We start from the raw sequence: 25,632 nt of genomic DNA, 5'->3' as shown, positions 1-25,632 counted from the left end.
ACGCTCCAATCTGTGTTTGGCATATTTTTCCAAATTCTAATACTTATTAGAGTAATATATAATTAAAATAATAATTATAATAATTAATAATTAATAATATTGTAAAATATTATTATTGTGGATCACTTTTATTTCGAACGGCATTTCATTTTCTGTGAATAATAATGTCAACCGTAATTCGTAATGTTTATTCTAAGTCCTCGTCTTTAATTACTAAAATCATGTAGGTACCTATGTTGTTTTATGACAATCAACCACGCACGTGATATCATAATAATTTATGGAAATCAAAATGTTAACACGTTCTTCTATATATTAATTTTAACATCAATTTACTATATTATTATGTATGAGTTACTTTTTTAAATAAAAATTGATGCAATCAATTACGTTTCGAATCATTTACGTTAGTTATTTTGTATGCATTTCACAGTGATGGTAAATAATGATACAGTCAATGATGGCTTCAACTTTTCGCCAAAAGACCATAACAATTATAATAATATATGACACGAGTTATTTGGCTTTTTTTACTATTTTAGATTCTGGGTGAAACGATGAATGTATTGATTTTACAATGATGTGTGTTTTTTTTTTATTTTTTTTATTTTTTGTGTCTGTCATCACCTTTTAGGACAGTAAAAGTGCTTGGATTCTCTCAACAGTACCTTTTCTGATAGGAAAGTGAATCTAGTTGGTACTTCGGAGGGTCAAAAGTAAAAAATTCTCAGTAGATTTCAAATGCGACGTGAAAAACAAAAGAAAAATTAAGGAATAACGGGAATTTTTACGCAAAATCTGTTTTCGAGAAAATCGATTTTGGTTTTTGGTACAACTCTAAAACAAATGACCGTAGGTGCATAAAATATTGTCTGAACGTTTGTGTTTGCATTTTCTATACATCAAAATATTTTTCAAATATTTTGCTTTATTTTGAACTATTTAGGGACATTTTCAGTTTCCAATGTTATTAGTTTTTTTTTCTATAAATATCAATTAAGTTTTATTTGTTTGTTAAAAAAGCTTGAAAATTTAATAGAAGGTTCCTATATTGTTTCAAAGGCAGATGAAAAAAATTAAAAATCCATACTCACAATTTTCTTTTATAAGCGTCTTAAGTTCAAATATTGACAAAATACGTAAAAATGACGGAAATTTGCAAATTATTTTGAGTTAGAAATTCATAAAAAATTTTATTTTTAAATCTAAGATTTTAAAATGTAATACAAGATTCCTTATAAGATTATCTACCTTTATCAAACAAAAAATATCTATAAGAAAGTCAAATTACATTTTTATGATCGTTTGAAATTCAAATTTTTACAACATTGGATATTCACTCGATTTCTCATGTAGCGATTTCCTTATTTTGTTGTAATTCAAAAACGAATGACTGTAGATACTTGAAAATTTAACTGAATGTTTATATTAGCATTTTCTATATACGATAAAATTTTGAAAATAATTTGACTCTTTTTGAGCTGTTTACGGACATTGTCATTTTTCAATTTTTTTAATTTTTTTTTCTATAAATATCAATAAAATTTTATTTGTTTGGTAAAAATGCGTGAAAATTTAATGCAAGGCTCCTGATATATTGTAAAATATTAAAAATACATAGGCACACATTTTTTTTTATAAGCATTTAAAGATCGAATTTTGACAAAATTTATCAAATTTTAATTTGAATAATTATTTTGTAGTTAAAAATGTATAAAATGTTCAACTTTTATATCTAAGGCTTGAAAATTTAAAACAAGATTCCATGTCAGTAGTTAATTCTGTTACCAAAAAATCTAAAAAATACATAAGCACAGTTTATTTTTATAGTCATTTTAATTTCAAATTTAGCCGTAATTACATATTAAAAAACATAGAATAACTACTTTAATTATTTTGTTGTGGTTGTATAATATTATTCGTGGGTACTTGAATCTTCTAAAGTATAATATTATATATCTATGATAGTATCAGCGGTATCACGGTTTGTTGTTGATGTATAACGCGTTATAAGTACCTAATGGATATTATGATATGATTAATTTGGAATTTATTACAGTTACCTATAGGTCATTTTTTTTTTTAATAATTGTTTTAAATTTTTTTAATTTAGATAAGTATATAATATATCTAATACCTAGACTGACAAACCGTCTCCGCTCAGAATCGTTTTTCTTATAATAGTGATATTATATCATTGAATTCAAATTTAATACTATCCATTATACAGTGACCCGCTTCCAACCTACTGTACAGCAGAGCGACATCTACTTACCCACCTTTTTGTAGTTGTTTTTTCTATAATTGTCAATATAATTTTATTTGTTGAGTAAAAAAGCTTATATACAAGGCTCCTGCTATATTGTTACAATAGCTGTAAACAATGTTCCACATAAATAGGTTATATATAAATTACTTTATTCACAATAATATCATCAAATATACTTAGTAATATCATGGACTGACCCTCCTTGCTTCGAATTGTTTTTCTTATACAATATATTATATAATCATTGAATTCAAATTTAACATCATCCGTTATAGTGACCCACTTGTAACCTACTGTACAGCTAAGCAACACCCACTTGCCCACCTTTTTTTCTAATGAGTTTTTAATAACTTAGTCAATATTCGTTGAATTCTTAATGTGATATAATCATTTTTAGATATGGCACGCCTGAAATTCTTTTAGGTCAATTTCCTTTTGGGCCAAAACAGTGCTTGATGAAGAAAAAATACACATCATCGTAAAAACCTGTAGTAATAAACGTAAGCCTATAGAAAATATAAAATGGATTAAAAAAATATATATCATAAGATTTATCCAAAAAGAGAGCACACGCTATAAATCGTAAAATTAATCAACTATTTTTTTTCCGCAAATCTTTAATGGTTTCCAATAAACTTTTTCCTATGAGCAGTGAACAACAATTATTGAACTTTTTTTATTGTTCTATAATGGTTGGGACTTGAAAGTTGTCTTAAATATTTTATAAGTGTTTAAGTGATCACTTGTAAAACATTTAGAAAGTTCTCCACAAATAATTTGTAACAAAATATTTTAATAACTTTGAACATTTTTTTTAAATTGTGTAAAAAAATGTATCCACCATATATATTCAGAAATAATGACTACCATTTATTTACTCTATAGAGAATGTAAAAAGTTGAAACTACTGATAAACTTTTTCTAAGAATCACGATAAAATAGAGGTGAGTTTATACTAATGGATTTAAAAATTGTTTAAAATTTTAATTCCAAAAGAATGAATGTACAAATGTGTGAAAAAATGCTGTGGTTTTTTTAATTTAATTTGTATTACCCGTTTCCATAAATAATAAATAGGTACTTTTGGTTTCAGTGCAAAAAAAACTTCATGTGACATATTTATAAATCAGCAATTTTATCTAGGTAGACGATACTTCAAAAAATAATTTCACTCTGATTTTGAGGAAAGAATAATTATTAACTGCCTATACAGTGTTTTACAATGAATTGTTTTTCAAATTCAATTATTTATCTATGCTATAAAATGAAATAACTAATAATAGGTGATACGTGTTGTTACAATAATACGTGATTCTGCGTTGATACATTTATCAGTTTAGATTACAATTTAAACATTTCCCTTTAATTATTTTAATAATATAGTATTAATAATGTAATATAGTATAGTAAAAAAAAAATCATTTATAGTTTGTCATTATAGTAGGTAAATAGTATTTCAGTTTAATGATTTATTATACGGGCATTTGATACATACAACTCCAAAATAACTTCACGAATAACGTATTTTTTTTTAATACCTAATAATTTATATACTATAATATATGTATAAAATATGTTCTTATCCATTGTATATTTGGTCCAGATAACATTCTTTTGTTGATGCGAATTAGACGATCTTTACGGAAATATTTTGGTTTATCGCAACAACGTCAGAGGAAATTGAATGAAACATCCAACGGTTCACGCCTGCCGCTGTACCACCCCCTCTTCTTCCTGACAGCGACCTCACGCTAATGTTTCACAATTAACCTAATTAATTAACAGTAACCTCGCGAAGGGTATATCGTCCTGGGACATCATAAATTCGTTTGGTCCCGTTTACCTGTACGTGCCCGTAGGTCGGAATCGTAAATTACATTTAATATAAAAGTTAAAAAAAATGTGCACAGATCCCGCTGAATTAAAAAAGAAAAAGAAACAACAAATGAATGGAAAATAATGCGATTTCAGTTTTCTAGTTTGTTCTTTGTTTTTACGCACAATTGGGTTTTCGTTAAAAAATGCGTATAGGTATAACACAGTACAAATACAGCAAGTAGTCTGCTCGGTAGTCCGAACGAAAATATAATAACAAAACATACACACAAAAAAAAGAAAATAATAATAGCAACAAAAAAGAAATTATGACACTCACCTCTGACCCACAGTTGCATGGTCGTAGCATGTTGTGTGCCCACAGTGTTTTCGGCCACGCATTCATATTTTCCCTGGTCTGTTTCCTGACTGTCGCTGATCTGCAAAGCACCTGAAACACAAAAAAACATACAATCACATTATTTATAGTGTTTGAAATATTTCTATTTTCTTCTCGTCACGACGATATATGTGTGGTTTGGAGTTCGAGGGGAAAAGGTGAAACCATTAGGGATGGAGAACATGATGTTTGATAAACGTCGAGGACTCGTGTAATATAATAATAATAACGGAGCACAGAGGAACACCTCTCAAAATAATATATAATATATATAGGGTTTTACGATTTCCGGTCGCGTTTTTACTGCCCGACAGGCGCCCGTCGCAGTTTACCCCCACCGACCCATATCTACATACTACACACACACACACACATACATAAAGCTATCAGAAAACATCGGCCGTGGCAGGACCATATTTTCGATTATCGCGACCTCGACCTCCCTTGTAGTCTATCCCGCGCACCGTCCTCTCCGCCTGTGAGCTGCCATCAACCGTCCATTTTGCCCGCATCACGGAGCGGACATCATCGGCGTTTATATGCGGCGGAGTCCGACCCCAACGGTCGACGCGAATATAACGACCGACCCTTCAAATAATATTATAATAATAGTCAACCGGACGGACGGTTTTTGTTGCCAGTCGATTCACTTATTCATCTAGGATTTCTCTCAATTATACCTATGACGTGGTTACTGTTATTATTATCACATACATGACGAAGATCCAAAGACAGTATCATCGAGTAGAAACTACGCATACGTATATAATATACATTGTTAATAATGAAATAAAATGAATTCTGTCACCATATAGTTGTGCTGAAATAACTATATTTTGGCACCTTGTAATTTACGGGGGTAAAAAACTTGTTGACTTGGCCAATTTTGTTGAATCAAGCAGAAATGGGTGATCCAATGAAAAACAAATGGTTAATTATATAATGTTCATTGTTATATTATATTCTACTCGTATTATTCTATTACATTAGGAATGTGTAAATATTGTGATAATATTTTGGTTTTTGGTCTCAAAAGCCGGTGGGAAAAACACGTATATGAATAGTCTACTGTATCCACCATTTTATTTTTTTTACTCTTGATAAGAATAATTATTCAAAAATTGCTATTTTCTCATCAATTTAAAATTTAAATAAAGATTGTGAAATAATTATAAAAAAAAGCATACAATTTAAATTGTTATAGGTAGCTGTTGATAAGTTTCCATTATTATTTTATAGCTATTATAAAAGATTATTATTTATTTTTGCATCAGAATTAATTATCATCAATGAACTTCGGAAACAATGTTTACCACGCATTTTACTTTATAACTGAGAACTTGTATCAAGGCATTTGCAATAATTTTACTAAAAAAAAAATCAACTTCTTATAATAAAAATAAAACCATAAAGATGATATAAGGTGTAACTCAAATACTAGATGCAAATAAATTATTAAAAAGTAAAATTATAATATGTATAGAATGTAGATAGTTGCAATTAATATTAATTATATTAAAACTTCCAAGTAATTCCAAAGTGCCAGATAATAATATTTTAAGTGGAGTAATTGAACATACAATTTTAAATTTTCAGTGCTCTTCTTTTTAAGTTAAATATTAATTTTATGGGTTGAAATATAGTTTATTATGCATAAGCTAAAAGTGTTTTCTCTTTTGATATAGCTTCTTATGAAAACACTTACTATACACGTCCTAAATGGATCATATGATACCACTATATTGTTACTAACAATTTTAACTATATACATATACGATGATAAACAATTTGAAAAATAAATACTATTCGATGTTCGTAATCAACAATATAATTACTTTTTAATAATTTATAGTTATACGACTGTGTTATTAGTATAATTTAATAACGATGGTCAAATTAAATAACATTTTTTTTATTAATTAAAACTGTATTTATGCATTTCAAAGAATAGTTTTTATAATAATATATTTCATAATATTATTAATTTTCCCATTTAATCAATTTCAAACAATTTGAGTTATTTTTTTTTCAAAAAAATAAAATACGGTAAGTACTTTGTTAAAACTATTATTGCTTTTTAATGAACAGCATAATACAATGTTCGATTACAGTCACAATTTTAGTATGAAGGCCATAATACTCAGCTAGGGCTGATTCCAGGAAATTTCAGTAAAGGTCGGGATAGAAGATTTCCAGGAATATTTAACATATTTTAATAATTTCAAAATGTATTAGAAAATCTAACTATAGTACAGGGTGGAATTTATAAGGTATAAATAAAAGATAGTTAATATTTTTAGTAGAAATAAGAGTTTAGTTGATATTGGGCATATTATATACTACGGACGAATTCTTTTAAAGAAGTTTTTAGATTGTAGAAAAATGAGAAAAATATACATCAAAATCAAAATGTCTCACAAATCGTTGGTTGATTATTCATTGTTATCATAATACTATATAGGCACAAATAAAAATAAATGTTCATATGACACATAAGGATATACCTAATTTTAATAGTTATTTATAACTAGGAGCTACAGATCCTCATTTATTTTCTGTATTTGCTAGTTAAAACTATAATATATTAGCTTTTTAGAATGTCAATATAGGGATGAGTCCCAAAAATCTTATCAGAATTTTGACATGTCCAAGAAATATAAATTCGTATTGCATCATTAGATAATTTGTATTACTTTTCTATGGTATGTCCTATTTCGTCAAATCGATTTATTTACCAATGGCATTTCAACTTTCGAGTGTTTAAAATAAGAATTGATTTCGTGTGTACAAGTAAACTAGAAGCAAACACATCCTAATTGAAACCTAATTTTTGTTTAATATTTTTAAGCAGTGTAAGTGCTTCTTTATAACAAAATTTATCAAAAAACTTGAATATTTAAATTAAATACAGCATTATTTAGTCTTATAATGATATATATAATTGGTTCCCGCATTTCTGTATGATTACGATGATTTACCACATATTCCCTGTAATGTTGTGTAACCGGGAATCACCCTAGCACTTAGCTAAACCAATGTAGTTAAGTACCTGCTAATAATTTTTCAAACAGTTAGTGCTTATGATTTGTTTAGTGTATTCAAATAGGTGTGGAACGAACAGTAAACAAATAATTTCGATGTGTACAATAATCAAAATATAAAAACAAACGTTAGGATTATAGGATAGGTAAAAAAATCTAAGTATTTAAGAAATGTGAAACGACAATAGTAATTTCCATTGTATCCCTCGAGCAACGACGATAAAGATTTTTTTTCAAAATAAACTGAATGGTAGAAATCTGGAACAATAATTCGTTGGGACGTAAAAAATTGATAATATTAACGGTAAAGGTTTTTTCGTTTTGGACAGTGTGTATGACAGATCCAGGTATGTGTACACGTTTAATAATACACAATGCTCACGTCTCGATGAACAATTGGTAAGTTTTATCATAAGGCAACGGTCCATGAAATCAGTTTTATTATTTGTTTGAAAAAAAAAAATAATAATAATGTTATAAATAAATTTATTTTTTAACAAATCAATCATATACAATTAAGTAGTTAGGCTGGACACAAAATTATAATTTTTTGTTATTATTTTACAGTTAAACAAACGAATTTCATTAGCTTGGCATCCTTACGCGTATCATTTATTTTAAAACCAGAATTATAAATATATTTTATAAGTATACAGATACCGTCACTACTTCTTGTACATTAGTATAACTTACCGAAGCAAATAAGATTGTGGTCAAGCGAAACCATTTTGTTTTATGAAATTCGAATAATTAATATACCCATGAAATGCTAGTTCCTCATTTCGCAGTAAATAATAAATAAAATGTAATATCTATTATATTATAACTGCAGTAGCTAGGCCAACTATAAAATAAATGCGCGCGCGTACCTATTTTGCCTGTTCGGAGCGCCGTACATATATTTATTGATACAAAAAAATTATAAATATATCAATATAGCATATTTTATATTAAGCGTATTTACACCCAAACATTCGAATGCGTTTGACGTTTTTAGTAGGGGAAAAATTACGGTTATCAAACAGAGTAAATAATTTAATGTCCATACATTGTTCATCAAACGTCGGTCGTCAGCACGACAAAGAACAATACCGAAATGTTTTTTTTTTGTTTTTTAAAAAAAAGTTACTACGCTTAGGCTTGAATATATAATAATAATAATAACTCTAATGTTTGCCGATTTATTTGGATTATCGTGTTTACCACCGCGTTTCTATATATAGACGGCAAAACGAAATACAAAGGAGAGGCCATTAGGACGGCCACCCAAAATTTATAGCATCGGAACGGATTAAAACCGGACTAAAGCCGACGACGTCGTTTCGGAGGTAAACACACTTATCCTCCGAGGATTAACCATTTATTGCGTTCTAAGTCCTGGCGGGGATATGCGAGTATATGTATACATATATAATATGTAAATATATATACGCATGCACACGTTTTTTTGTCTGCCGTTGACCCGAGCATTGTTTGTAAATCGCTTCATGCGTATATCCCCGCCGCGCCGATATAACGATGATGATCGCGGGATTTTTTTTTACCGTTTTTCGCCGTGGATATGCCAAAAAAAATAATAAACCCAGTGACTTTTATACTTTATTGAAAAGTTTAATAAGCTATTGGAAAAGTTTAGACATTACGTTAAAAGCAACTACGCGACATTACTAGTTTCGATAGTTTTGTACTACTGCGGCAATGCCATCTCTGCAGATTGAAATTGAAAAACAATCGTCTCGCGAGGATATCATCAGCCGAAAATGTCACCACTATATATGCTTGTACAATGTACATATTATACATATATAAATATAAAATAAGCGTATACTAAGAGAAAAACAGGTTACACGATATTACGTATATTTACTGTGTATATAAGGTGGTGTTTCACGGCGTGCTCGTCTTATCCAAACGGTTATAGGTACAAATAATTATAATGTAAAGTGTATACCAACGCATTAGAGTTAATGTTACGGATCGCGGGTATGCACGAGAACAAACGCGATAATAGGAAACCTTGTATATAAACATATATATTATACAGATGTTATATTCGTATAGTTGTTTAATCAGCGCCAAAAAAGACATTTGGTTGGTTCAGAAAAATCTGTAATTTTCTTCCTTGCACTACTCTCTGTTCTGCACTTATTTCAGAGTATTCGTATAAAATACATCGTCACAACGCATAGGATTCGGAGTCAAAGGGTCAAACCCCGACTGGCATGGTGAAGTCTGAAAACGTCTTCTTAACGAGAATCATACGTGACATTTCGACACGTACTACGCGGGTTTTCGTTTCACTTCTCTTTTTCTTTTCTCGTATTATTTTCCCTCTGTTCTGAAACCCATAGCGCACATATTTCACGTAGGTACAACACCTACCCCACCAGCTATAGCTCTCTCCGGCGTGAAATGCTTTTGTATTATGCTCTGGTTTTATATTTATTTATTATTTTTTTTCAAGCAGAAAAGTGTACATAAAATAAAGGTCAGGCGCGTTAGAAGGTGGAAATAAGGGTTTGTTTTTTAATAACTTGATGGGAAGCGTCTTTATATTAATAGGCGGAAAATACCCATATTTTATTCATCCATTTCACCTATTATTATATATTACACGTCTACACGCGCGAGCAGGGTCTCGACAGTTCCACGGTCTTCAAATGGGATTTTTTTTTCATATAAAAAAACCATTGTTTCATAGAATTTTACAAAGCTTATGACGGTTTTACGCTTTTCATATTACTTTTATATTAAAGAAACTTTTGTCTGCATTCACTATACTGATGTGTTTTCATTCAACTAGAAGACGTCAAAGTAATTTAAATCTTGTTTTTTTTTATCCGAAATAGTTACACAATATATTGATACACTTTCATTTATTGATACTACTTAAGAACCTACTTACGAATAATTTTTAGCGATAATATTAGGAAGGTTATACGTCGATGAGTTTAATTTTATAGGCAAATTAGTATAATAGAAACGTAGAAGACTAACAATAAAATACATGATGCTTATAATATCGTTCGAATTAAGTATAATATTTGTATTCTGATGTCAATAAAATCCTTTAAATCATAGCTAGTTTAATGTAGGTAAAACATAATGTAACTTAATGTAAAAATAAATATGCTTATACACGCTAAGTTGTTGAATGCATAGACACGTAACATGTACATTACGCAGGTAATTAGCTGGATCAGATTTGACAAATATGATCAACCAAAATTAAAATTTATCTTTATAGGCGTCATGATTTATTTTACGGACCCATATTAATTTAATATTTTTATTGATCAATCTGTATAGTATTGACTTGACAGCGCGCATGAACGCGACTCTTCCATACTTTCTATGTAGATCACCTGGCCTGAAATCCCAGATAAGTCAGTGCATATAGTATTTAAACTACTCATGAATTGTTCATTAGTTTACTGTGTTGGTCTTGTTAAATATTCAGTTATTATCGAAGTAACTTTAAAGGATCTTCAGCGACATTTTACGCGTCTTAAATTTCCTTAGTTTGACGTTAAATAATTTTATTTTTGTTTATTCAGCGGATGTACATTGTAATGTAATTGCATCGTGTTATTAGTTTTATAGTATTGTTCGTACAGATTTATAACTGACGAGACAGAACTTTTGCTCTGTGATGAACCAAAGTTTCGATAACGCTATAATAATTAAATGATATAGTGGTTTAATTTTGTTTAATGTTTAAAGTTTTTTCGAATATTAATATCAATACTAAAAATGAAATATATTACCATATGTGAGATAAAGCATGTGTGAAGTTTAACAAAAAACTTATCATATCGTATATTACAGTGAAGTTTTACTATGAAAAATATATTATACATAAATCCGATAAACATGGTAAGTTACTTGGTACTCAAATGTTAAGTTATACATACATTATACATATTATTATATAGGTAGTGCATAAGATACACAAGTTCGATATGTTGCGATTGACAACAAATATAATTTACGAAAATATTATGTAATAAGGAAAACATAATTAATAATAATATTGTGTATAAATAAGTTTCCACCATACATATAGTACCACTAAATCATAGCATAGTTTTCTGGTTAAATAATCCAGTTATCTGGGCTATTAAAGCACTATTATGGACGTCGCGTAAAAGTTTAGGTTTCTTTACTTAACCGAGTAATAGTATTAATAGTAGTACTAGTAGCACTGTTACTGCTTAGGGACCAAGACACTATACACAAACGGAGCGTATTAAGCACTTATTTTGTGGTTTAACTTATACCAAACATACATATTTAAATATATTGTGACATTGTGTGTGAGTGTGTGTGTAGTAATTAAAAGTTTTAAAAGCGTCAAAAATTAGCGTCAATTCCACATTATATATTATATAATACGATTAAACGTTTAAAGTATAAGCTCGCGGCGTACGTTTTAATCGTTATAACAACACAGTGTCTACAATCGATATATTTAAACAAGTTCATTGGAGTTAATAAATGTAACAGTATAGTTACGTCGGTCGATATACAAGAAATAACCTTTTTCACGGTCCGGTATTTCTAACCGAACAGGTGCACTAGGTATTTGTTTTACACACGATATGACTAAACAGTAATATACTTGCATATATATATATATTTAATAAAAAATGAAAGTCAGTTAAAAATATTAAGACCATATAAGAAACTACCCATCAATAATAACAAAAGTTCAATCGGAAAAGTGGCATAGGCAGGATAGTAAGGTTTGAGGGGGAGGGGAAGCCTTCAATAAATACTTGAATATTGAAAATACTTCAAAAGTTTGACAATTGAAATTTGATGTAATTTAAATATTTCATAAAAGTTAAATTTGCTATCCAAAAATTCTAGGTTAGGCAAGTTAAATATAATATTTTTAACTGGTTAAGTTGATATAAAAAAAATTAGTTTGAAGTTAAAAGTATTTTTATATTTTACTTAATAGTAACTTGTATTAGATGAAAATCTTTACTTTTTTTTTTCATTTAAAATTTATTGCTGTAAGTATACCTTAATACTTTAATGAATAATGAAGTCCAATAAAATAATTTAACTATGTCTATGTATTTGTTTACCTAATAGTCCATAACTGTACTAAATTGTAATAATCTAATTCTTTATTATATATAATTAACTACTTACACGTATATAATATCAAGTATAATTCAATTTAGTTGAATATTTTTATATATCCGATTATTAATATTGTGATTTTTTTATATAAAATAAAATATAATATCATATATTTTACAATAAAGTTTATATTTATAATCATTGGTTTTAGGAAAAATTATCTTAACGTAACAATAAAATAAATTACCTCATAAGGTACTGTTAAACATGGAAACAATTTACACACTTAAGTTTGAAGTTACTTCTTTTGAAGCTTATTGAAAAGTAACTCGTTATGATACTTAACTATAACTTTTTAAATCTTTAATGTCCAGCCTTGCGAAAATATATTTTTATTTCATTTTAAATTATACAACACTAATAGCATAAGTAAATATTGAAATAAATAATAAAAGGTATTCTACTTTTTTTTAAATAAACAATAGTTAATACAAATGCTAATATCAACTTTGTACTTTTACATTATTTTTTTATATATATATATATATTAACAATAAATAAAAATAATATTATGCAAACTTATCAGTTATCAATTTGTTTGTCATTGATAAGAAAAAAATCTATCGTTTACAATTTATATCAAACAAACAAAATATAATTATTATTCATAAAGATTGTTTTGAAGAGGTTGGGGGGAGGCAGTTCCCCCTGTTCTCACCGTAAATACGTTGCTGTCCGTTTTGCTAAACGAGAATATCATCATTATATTTTATTTTAGTCGGTACCTATTTTGAACAGTTACTAGATTTCACGAACAAATTTAAATCATAACAACAACGCTTAAACGCAACAAACATAATATTATGCTGCGGTAATACATTATCAGCACGTTTGCGTCTACGAAATTGTTATGTACAATTTCATCGAGATATTAATCGTGTCAACCACCGTCGTTGTCGTTGTCAGTCGTTTGTGCAAACGTATCGTACATATAATATGGACGGCCGGGACACGTTCGGACAGAGGTCTAAAGGCACAAGGCAACAGAGATAGGAATAATGTCAAATGCTGCTGTGATTGCATATATGCGGCGACGTTAAAAGCTTCTATATGAAATGGCAGTGACAATATACGTATTATATTATTATATTATGTTTGCGACGACGTATTTATATTTTATTCGATAAGTAAGTACACACGTATGTGTGTGTGTGACAAACAATATATATCATATAATGCACATGTATATAATATGTATTTTGATTTACACCGGGGTTCGGGGATACCTAGTTGATAACACCTCCTATTCGAGCGCACATTTCATCTCCGACTTCGTCTAACCCACTCGAAAATTCTCTTTTCCTTTTACACTCACAATCGCGTGCTCACCACCCGGCCACGCGCCCGAGGAGCTATTCCGTTATACTACATCGATAACAAACAAAACACACGACTTTGAATACTTGTTGTTTAGCGATCCGCAGGCTGTTTACATTCGGTCCGATAACTTTTGGTTTCACGCGTCTCCTACCAATGCTGTTTATATAATATACAAAACTCACAGCCCACACTATTATTATATATGTATCATTCGTCCATCTTTATATAATATATATGCCTCTCACTTACACCGCGCCGTTGCGGTGGCAGCAAATATCTGTTTTATTAAGAAATTGCATTGCGCCAAGACCAGCGAAACGAAAAAATAGTAGAAAAATCCGAGTCTGATAAGCTCATCGCCGGCGCGTCACAGAGACGGGGCGCCGGTGGGTTCTTCTATATACAGCGTAATGGATTTGGACACGTGTGTGTATATATGTATATTATATTCTGCACCCGCTAACACACATGCTCGCGAGCGTAACGGCGGCGGTTCGCCCGTGTTTTTCGCTTCCGGACGTTGACAAATCATTGCGTGTCGGAGCGTGTAAACGTAGATGGCGTAATGTCGTTCTTTTTTTGTTCTCCGGGCCTGGAGAATGCGCGACAACAATATAATGGAATGAACGGCAACTGTATATATACGCGACCGTCTCTTCTCTCTCTAATATCTTTCGTAAAATGTGCTCGAGTATAACATATATATAAAAAAACACTACCGGTGGAAAGAAGAGAAACATATACTTTTAGGATCCCCTGGGGAACGGTGAGAAACTACGCCGAGTATATAATATATACGTGCGTGTGTGTGTGTGTGTGTGTGTGTCACCTGGTACCCGGAGAGAAGAGTAAGGGGAAAAAAACAAAGAAGCTTTTCTCTCCTCGGCAAAGCCGTAAACGTTTTTCGACCGCCGTAATTCACTGACGTTTGTCCTGCTCTACACACACACACACACGCACACACATAGATACACACGCCCGCCGCCGGCCGCCTGGCACATGTGCGCGCACGCGGAGACGACTTTCCGACGAAGAAGCCGATATTAATAAACTCGCGTATATGATATACGACCGCCTTTGCAACGGTACTCCGTCCCTACCATCACCGCCGCCACCAACGATCCGGCAAGTCCGGAGCAAAAATCCTAGGGGTTTAAACGACGGCTGCAGCGGCGGGTAAAACGGAAGACAGGCCGCCTCTGTATTATAAATATATATAATAATGCATAGGAAAGGGGTGCGTCTGTTGTTGTTGTTATATCCGAACCGGGTGAGCCACATGCGTTTTTAATATTGAATTTGTGTGCGCCGGAATTTCGTCGCCACTGTTTAGAGTTATCATCAGAATACGTTTAGAGGATCGTTAGAGTCGAGTTTGCGGTATTTCTCTCGCGTTTTTCTGTATAAATATATATGCATACATGCATACACTATTTATATAAATATAAAGCTACCAACGGTACGTTTTAATTATCAGCACGGAACGACCGCAGTCCACAGTGTGACAAGATCCTATTCAGTCATGGAAACCACCATATTTTAAACGATCTATATACAACATACGTAGGTATTGTATATTATATATGCCAGAGAAACGGATATACATTATAAAGAATATTGTTCTTATAAATTGCTCGTTTTTCGAGGTAGGTATGGCATATAATAATTTTATATTAAGAACACCGTCTACATAATGTGCAACGACGTGATATTCTATATTATATTATATATTACGGATAATGTTGAGGAGGAGAATATAATATGCACTTATTCTATTACATAGATGGATAGTAAAGTTTAGTTATATGAAACGGAATTCAGTTTTTAATATTAATAATATTCCTTATGGTTTATGAATATATGCGCATACTCAAACACACTCGTACACACGCCCACTTACTGTGTGATTGCAATGTACTATATATATATATATATATATATATAGCATAAAATATAGAAACGAAAGTTTCTGAAAAAGTATGTTTGTCGTATGACTTTTGTTATTTCACAAGTATGAACACAATTCGATATTGTGTTGTTGTTTTTTTTTCCGTGCTGTGCACTAAAGAAACAAGAAATGTGTTTATGGAAAAGGTACATATGTGTCTTTTTTTCGCGATGAAAATTTCTTGTTGTATTTGTAAATGCCATGATGGAAAATACAAACCATAATAAAAACAAAAGGATTCGAAAATTGAACATTTTCATACTTATCCCAGATTAATAGGTTTCCGTAAAATATTTAGTCGGGATCGATAGTATAACGGTATATGAATCTGTATATACAAACATATATAGTCTTAAACATAAACCACTCAACAATTAATAACAGATACAGTACACGATGTAATTTAAAAAAAAAAACAGTTGAAAGCCCAACGCGCACTACGGGTGGACGGGAAATGGGAATCTGTCCGAATCCACGCTGGCCTTTACAACAAAAACAGCAGAACATTGCAGTGTTCGTTGTGTAGGACGATAAATATGTCTCCGGCGGCGGAAACGGAAACGGAAAGAATTAAACTATTTTAATTTGTTTGGCAACGGCGGAAAACGAATTTTCTTTGAAATATGTAAGGGTGGTGGTAGGTGATGGTGAAGAGTGAGGGGGTGGAAAGACACTGGGGCGATGTGATGTACGACTACTATGAGTACTACTACTACTACGTGTCTCGGGTTCGGCTCGTATAATATATAAAAACGGATTATGCTAAATCGTGAACCGGCAACAAATTCTAGGCCACCACCATGCAGCAGGTGACTATACGGCGACCGGAAGTAATCTGTAAGTATCCTACCTACTGTAGTTATACGTATTATAGGTTCGCATATAATAATAGTAAACAAATGCGATTTTAATGGCGATCGAGTATAAGAAATAAAGAATATATACTGTCTTACCGCCGAGTGCACCCGTTGTATAGATCCCTCGTCGTGCCGCCCTCTCCACCCCCGGGCCGTGTATCCCCCACAGTATGTCGAGTACTGGGTAGTGCAGGGGCGGCCAAAGAAAACGAATACTACGATACGACGTTTTACCGCCACCCCCGTCGTGCTTCGCTTTTGTGCGCGCGTATCCACCACCTCCACCCAAAACATACCCTCTCATACCCCCTAATGTACCCTCAAAAGATGCAGCGGGGTACACTGCAGTAAGAGAGAGCGCGCGTCACACGATTTCGTATTAAAGGGTATTAAATTATTAACAAGGCCTTTAGCTCCGTGTGACGAGCCGTTTGTTTTCGCTCGAGCCGGGGCGGCCAGATTTAATTACGTTAAAACCGTCTAAACCGTACCCTGCATCCCTCCGCCTATTTAAACCGAACCACGAGCCAGGGAAAGGTGTCGTTTATTAAAATTTCCGCCGTATTTCATTGGGCTTAAAACGATACACCGCAGCGGCACGCCTTGGCTGGCTGCCGCTGCTGTTACCGTTATACTGCAACAGCACCGTTGCCGCCGACGACGCCGACGACGTCCGCTTTTAACGACGGTACGGCGTGGCGTATAGTCATTAAATTTATACGCATATATACGCATAATATATAAATTATACGTACACATATAAGTCATATATATATATATATATATTACACACATACATCGACTCGAAAAACGAGCCATTCCAATTATATATCCATAGCGGTTGTTCACATTGCACATATAGTTATAATTGACATATATATATATATATTATATTTTACTATATTATATTTATAAACGAACGACGTTTGCTTCGGTAAATTTTCTCGTATACAACTGCGGAAAAAAATCACAATGCCGTTGGCCATCATTATGATTTATTTATGGGTTTTCATCGTAATAATAGGTAGGTAAATGTTTGATGATTGGACTAGTTATTGAAAAGCAATTAATCAAATTATATTATGTTTGTGGAAATCCAATAAAATATAAGTGTGTTATTTAAAATTTAAGTTTTTGGTACAAACATTTTTTATTCAATTTCCAAATTGAAAAAACTAATTTAATATTTGTTTATTTTCCATCACAGTATCTATATAGCCCCATATATCTTAACCGTTATTTTAGTGAGAACACTTTCTAAACTTCTTAAGCTCATGTTGTCATCGCGGTCGATAAGTTTTCTATACACTAAGCTTTTAAGTGCAGCAGTTAAATTAGACTCTGATGGAGAAAATATATACTTTCTGACGATTGACGACAAACATTGTTCAACATTATTATAAAGAACATTATTGGACGCACAAAAAATATCTCATATAATATGTTGTTATATGACGTACATCAGTCGAGAGTTATCAACTTTTGTGGACTCATTGTTTATTTTTCTCAACTAATACAACATTTACTCGAACACACAAACACACACACATACACCTACACACACAACGTTAGGATGTTTATGAATTAGAAATAGCATAATTAAACCAACATATTATTTGTCCTTGCATATAGAGAAAACTATACGTTTACTGTTTTTGTTTACTCGCTGTTATGCCGTTTAATTTAATGCCGTTAATAAGGTTCAGTAGCTCCCATCCCACCACAACCACTACCGACAACCACCACCACCACCATGACACAATAATAGCAGGGCAATTAATAACGTTCATATATACATCTCTGCTGCTACTATATCCCCATTGCCAAATGAAAGAGAACTCCATTGTTATAAGAGAAAAGTCTCCGGTTGCCTGGATCTAAATTGAGCAATATTTTATCATTATTCAGGTCAAAAGCTGCAGAACATGTAGGACCTACATTGTAGGTATATCAAAGACTCGTTTTATCGACGATATTTTTAATGTATTAATATAGTCATCCGTCATCTTTTTAAGTATTAAAAATTAAAAGGCTACCAAAAAAAAAAAATTATGATATCATTACTTCAAAAATATCTTAAATCTATTTATAAAAAGTTAATAATATTGTTCGTATTAAATTATTAAAAAATTGTATACAAGATAATTTTATTTTGCTATTAGTTAATATCATGGAAACATGTAAAGCTCTAATTAAATTAAAAATACTAGTTTTAAAAGTTCTAATTAAACACTAGCTCTTACGTGACTTGCGTAATGATGATCACAAATGTAAAAATACAAAACATGCAATGTAAAAATGTTAAAAAAAACTTAAAATTCAAATAAGGTTTTGATCTTTTTAAAATACTATATAACTGTAGTGTAGTTTCCATGTACAAAAATTCATTCTTAAAAAATAAAAACGTTTTCTACATTTACTGTATTACTGTATTCATGATAATTATTAGTGAGGTAATACGGAAGATTGCATGTTATGATTATATTTAGTGATTATTAGGTACACTGAAGGGTGTATTTCGATGATTAACTGAATTTTAATTTCGTACCTACACCTCAATTAATAAGAAATATCTACATGTTTATGTATTTCAATCATATTTATTTATAATTAAAACGCCTTTGTCATTATAATTGCAAGTAAAAGATTAACTTTTTTTATTTTGTTATAAAATTATTTACAATGTATACAGTACAATTAGTATAATGAGTAAATTTGATGAATAATGGTTATTGACAGGAGGTTAGAATTTACGGACAGGCACTCAGCAGTGCCAACCCACCAGAACAAAAGATAAACTTAAAAATAATAATTATGGTTTAATAAAGGATGTAAGAAGAAGATCAATATAATAAACTTAACTAAAAACTAATTTTAAGATTTTCAATAATTAATTATTCGGGAATAAATTATTAAAATCTGTAATCACAAAGATTTGTTGTATTTCAATATGCCATTAGTGATAAACACTTTTAGGTGCCCAATTTAAGATTATATCCCAATAAAATCAAACTTTGAAATAATGTTTGATAACATTTAATTAGTGTTAATATGTGTAAATAATATAATATACACAACTGTCTTTAATTTGACTACTAACCAACAATATATACTAATAATATACATAATATTATCTTGTAAATGTTTTGAGATTCATAAAACGCGTAAAATACATTCATAGTTCAAAATATTCAAATTCATATCAGTCATTTTTATTTATAGTGGTTAATCATTTTTTTTTTATATAAAAACGTAAGTCTGTTTAACTTTTCTTTCTCATAATATTGTGTTTATCCAACCAAAAGTTACATGTTAACGTCTCTTTGCATATTCGTGGAAAATATATTTTGCTATGCACGTTAAAATGTCAAAGTTTTGGCCGTTAAACCCTACTTCGACGATTTTTTTTTTGCCTTTAACGGCTGCGCGTCATACTTAAAAAGTTCTTTCACATAAGTCTCTCAAAAGACTCTAAAAGTTGATTTTTTTCTGATGCAACACGTCCGAACACGTGCATTTTACATCTCGGGTCATTCCAATAGATTATTATTATCCATTTCTGTTGCTGACTCCTTTCCCATTTTTAAGTTTTTTTTTTTTGCTAGAAAAAAAATTGCTGCTTCGCACGCGACCCTGAATAGAATCATTAACACAAAGGTCTCTCTACCTTGACGCTTTTTCATTATAAACTTTTCCAAGTCGAGACTTCCCCACAACAAACGGTTGCGTGCCTGTAATTTCGTACACGGGACGCACATTATGTACACGTTTTAATGCAATTTCGTCTTCGACTCCACCATAAAATAAAAACACCAGTAACGGTCAATAAGTGTTTGTATTTTGTTCTCAATCAGTGTGAAAAAGAAAAAAAGGAAAAATTGTTTACAGCCTGTCTCCGGAGTTGATTTGCATATCGCATTATAGCTGTTTGTTTAGTGAAAATCCGTGAACCAGCGGTAGTCTGTTATTTTTACTGCTATTATGCGATGGCCGTTAAACGGTTTAAAGGATTTGAAAAAAAAAAACGACAACTGTGAACCTTTTGTGTTGCAAATCCTGCACGGTAGGATGTACTGGGATCCATATAATACGCGGTGTGAATTAATCACCTGAATATTCAAACAACTAGATCACGAGAATGTTTAGGAATCATAATAAAAACAAACAGTAGAATAATGCAAAATATATAAATATATAAATAAACATAAATATTACATTTAGTATAGGCAACGAAAAAATTATTAAATTATTAAATTCTGTAAGTACTTATTATTGTATATGGTATTCCAGACCAACTAAACATATTCAATTAAATCAATAGAAATAAAATTTATTGCTAACCATAGAATATTATAGTAACTATAATTTAAAATACTTATGTGAATTATTATCATGTTTAAACAAATATGTTTATTTGAATTTATACCCTAATGAATAAGAGATGAGGTATTATTTTCAAACAAAAAAAATATTTTAATTTTTAATTAAGTTTCCAAACTATGGATTAAAAAAAATAACATTCTAAAAGTTGCATGTTTACTTCGTTGATAACTTTAAAGTCAAGAAGATAATAATAATAATAGTAATAATATAATACCAAAGTTAAATTTTTTCACTAAAGGTACAAGAAGTTTATTAGGTTACGGATAATATTATTTTATAAAATACTAGCCTATACTAAAACCCATGTAGTTCGTTGTCCGTTAAAAATATGAACTCTATATGTATAACAATTTGTGTTCAATTCCCGGGATAGTGATGTTCAAAAATTTCAATGACAAATTACCGTGGATTTATCCCATCTTGATCTCCATTAAAAATGTTTAACACATTCATAACAGTGGTTAGTGGTTATAGTAGTCACACTCATTTTGATGGTTTTGACGAAATATAAAATGCCGGTCAAAAATTATATTCAAGTATAATAATTATTATATCTATTTATTGTAAACAATAGAAATACTATAATAAACAAAAATATATTATTATTTATATTATTTTTATAAAAATTCTCAAATTCGGGATAAAATATAGCCTATATTCTATAGCCTTGGGCTAGTGTAGCTTTTTGATGGTAAACAATTTTTAAATCAGTTAAGTAGTTCCAGAGATTACCTCAAAGAATGTGTCTTCTTTATAATATATATTAGTATGGATAAATAATAAATACATATAATTGTTTTTCCATATTTATTTTGTCATAAATCTGAAGAAATTTGTTATCATTGTTATAATATTAGTAAACCCTGTATAGTTTTGTAGAAAAAAAGTTACACGTAATATTATATTGAAAGAAAAATATTTGTATTTTGTTTACTTATGTAATTGTGTGCTGATTGATAACTATGTACATGGGTACGTTTATAATTACAATAGATTAAATCATTGCTTAAAATGTTTAGTAGTCGTAGTTTATTTCAGGATATACCTAGAAATTAATACTTAGGTATAGTAGTATAGATAAGATTAAGTAGCTATACATCCACTATAAATTGTTTTTTTAGTGAAAATAGGTACCAACTGCGAATAAATTGAAATAAGATGATATTACGCTTTTAGGGTTTTATTATCACTGCTGCGGCAAGTCAAAACCTCTAAATATGTCGATATATGGGATGTCTTTCTACGGTTAAGTAAATGTATTGTCATAACGTTGTCTGAAAAAAAAATCCTCCTCTGGTGTTTGTCACAATATTTTAAAAGTTGAGGTTAACTCGCACGAAATTCTTCCTGTTCAACAATAGTCATCACTCATTGGTTTCTGTGATAACTCAACAAGCCACCAACTATAATCACTCGCTGTTTTGTCGTCGTCTCATAAGTAATAACTAGCCACGGACAGGATATTTGGAAATCGGAATTATTATATAGATAATAGAGATACTATTCAACAAGCTAAGCTATGCCACCACCGCTATCATGCTCCCAGATTAGCCACCGCAGTAAACCTTTTCAGAAAATCTTCGTTTGCTATATAAATCGTTGTATTTTGTTTATATAATATAGTGAATATAACTGTCGTAGCTATTAAAGAGTTTTTGCCGGTTTCAGTTTGAAATATTCAATTAACAATTAAACGGATAATGGCTGCAACACAATACAGAAGAGATGAAGAAATTAAATTCCATCTTAACACATTACTATAAAGAACTATAACAATATTTATTAGTGTTCACAAAATTAACAACTTTGAACGGTTTACTTACGAAAAAGTCTTAAGAAACTAAACGAAGTTTGTTAGTGTTTCAACTCCTCAATAAGGTTCTAACTTTCTCATGATTTACTACTCGAAATAATTGAGTTACATGGTCTGCGAATTTTAGCGAAACAAGTAACTGCGTAACTGAAATTAATCGTAACGTTCATTTGAAATATTTAATTTTGGTAGTTATATATTTCAAATGAATATGATATATAGAGATAATCATACTTGGTTGAACACGCAACATAATTAGCAGAATTTTTTTCTGTATCAAATTCAAAAAGATAATGATACGAATAAGTAATAAGTATTAAAAGTTGTATATGGTTTATAAATCGTAATATAATATGTTACAATATATTATTACATAATAATCATACTTTGATAATAAGTCAAATTACCTTTACGTTTTATTAAGATCAATTATATAATAGTTACATACATTATATTTAGTAACTTTTGAATAATAACTTAAATTAATAATGTCTTTCTTAGGTTTATATTAATGCCATTTTATTATTATTATTGTCACTTACGGCTTCTGAAATTTTCAGTAAGAAATTATTTATATGTTTATTAATTGTTTACGTACATTTAAACGACCTATATGGCTATGTTACTTAATGACTTAACGTAATTGTATAAAAACACATCGTTCCATACACATCACATTTATTGGAACCCCGAGTACACTTATATGTAACGATTGGGTTTTATTGCAAGATTAACTATACTGTTTACTTATAACAGTGTAAATATACCAAACTAATTTCATAAAATAAATGCGAGATTATATTAAGAAAATTGGTTGAGCTTTTAACAGTACAATTTTTGGGTACAAAAATTATAGCTGAACATTACAATTCTTGAATTGTAGCTGTGATTATCCATTATAATTAAATAGGTACATATCTATAGTTTAACTAACATTTTTACAATCGATCGATTTTGATCCAGATAATATTACATCGATATGTTTACTTTTTGATAACATAGACAATGGTTACCAAAGTCATAAAAACGCCTTATAAATGATCAGTACATGTCATTTAAACCGTGTTTGAAATACCAAAGAATACCTCAAACACGGTGCTAGTATAAACAAAGTACCTATAGGTATATTTCTTGCCGAAAAATTAGATGGTAGTTTACAGTGCGAAGGTTTGAAAAGCCATAACGTCGCACCTTTTGGTTCGGCCAATAAAACTTATATCCTGAGGAAACTTTACGACCGACGGGGTCGTTTGCTAAAGTCAAAGGTCCCAAGAGAGGATGTCCCAAACGCAAGGAAAAAAAACATCCTCGTTTGCGGTAAACCGACTTTATATTATAATATACAAGATGCATACCTGGAAATCCTTTGTCGAGAATCGAGTATCTCGGGTTCGTGTCCAAGTCCAGTCGCATATTATCTCGAAGCCAATAGATGTTCGGCTGCGGATTACCTGTGGCGGTGCACTGCAACACAGCGTTATGGCCCACTTCAATAGATTTGTGAGTGCCCGGACCCTCGGTGATCACCGGGAAACCGGCGGGCAAATCTTTTTCTGGAAAGAGAAAAAATACAGGATGAATAAAAATAAAACAAGTTCACATTTTTTTTATCGTAATTTAGTTTTGCTATCATAGGCGATGCGGAAACGTGCGGCAACAAGTAGCTGTGCACATACCCATATGTATTATTATGTATGTGTATATATGTATACAAAGTCGGCAAACACGGTGACGTATATGCCTACGGCGGTACGGTAAATATTCTCGCCGTATCAACCGTGCAGCCGCCGAACATGTATCTCCGAAACAAATATTTGCTTAACAATGTCGCCACCCAGCAAGACGAGGGGATGATGGACGGAGAAGAGGGAGTTTTGTAAACTCATCCCACACACCACTCGTGTATATAGTGGGTGGTGGTGAGCGTGTGTGAACTTGGCTCGACAGTGTCATACTTAATTATGAAGGACTCAGGCTGTTAATTACCTTGGAAGGGACATGTCAAACATGCGTGTACGTGCGTGCGTGTGGTTAGTATATAATGTACAATACAAATGTGTATAGGTATACTAAAATATGTATGCTACACCGGCCCCAATAGTGCCGACAATCGGTGCACAGAAACGTATCAAAACTTTCGTTAGGTACTAATTTCGTACCTATTTGAAAGTTCGTGTATTCCATATCATACATATATATAAATACATGTATATAATATATAGCTAGGTAACACGTATGGGTGCAAAGGTCGGTCGCTGCAATGTACATCGATTAACCGACTAGTTATTGTACCGCATAACTCTATGATTGTTATATTAAACTGCAGAATGTATCGACATCCGTTTAGGGATAATTATTATTCATTGATAATATGCATGATAATTGTAAACAACATAATATTATACTTGATAAAATATACAAAACTTTTTAATCTCAAAATTACAACATGACATTGTTTGTATGTAAAATTATGTATTCAATTGGATTACGATTTCAATCGATTCGTAGTTAGATATTATATTAACAATAGCAAAATAGTAATTACATTTTTATACTATACAGGGTGATTGATTAAGCGTAAAACACTCATTATCTCAAAAAGTATTCACTTTTTTTCAATTTTTTTTTTTTT

The 25,632-nt window shown here is 30.8% G+C and overlaps 1 protein-coding gene across 1 annotated transcript in view; it reads right to left on the bottom strand.

The window, feature by feature from the left end:
* Positions 1-25,632, bottom strand: part of LOC100571622 (tyrosine-protein phosphatase Lar) — a gene marked incomplete at its 3' end in the record, with an annotated part of 139,785 nt that overhangs the window by 15,938 nt on the left and 98,215 nt on the right. The window contains exons 6-7 of the mRNA XM_029490981.1: positions 24,356-24,553; positions 4,425-4,535 (exon numbers count right to left, since the gene is read on the bottom strand). Of these exons, the coding sequence (XP_029346841.1) occupies positions 4,425-4,535; positions 24,356-24,553 (309 nt within the window). The remainder of the gene's footprint in view (positions 1-4,424; positions 4,536-24,355; positions 24,554-25,632) is intronic.

Source organism: Acyrthosiphon pisum, chromosome A2 (assembly GCF_005508785.2).
Source record: "Acyrthosiphon pisum isolate AL4f chromosome A2, pea_aphid_22Mar2018_4r6ur, whole genome shotgun sequence".
NCBI lineage: Eukaryota > Metazoa > Arthropoda > Insecta > Hemiptera > Aphididae > Acyrthosiphon > Acyrthosiphon pisum.
The sequence above is the reverse complement of the archived record's forward strand: the minus strand, read 5'-3'. Positions and strand labels throughout refer to the sequence as shown.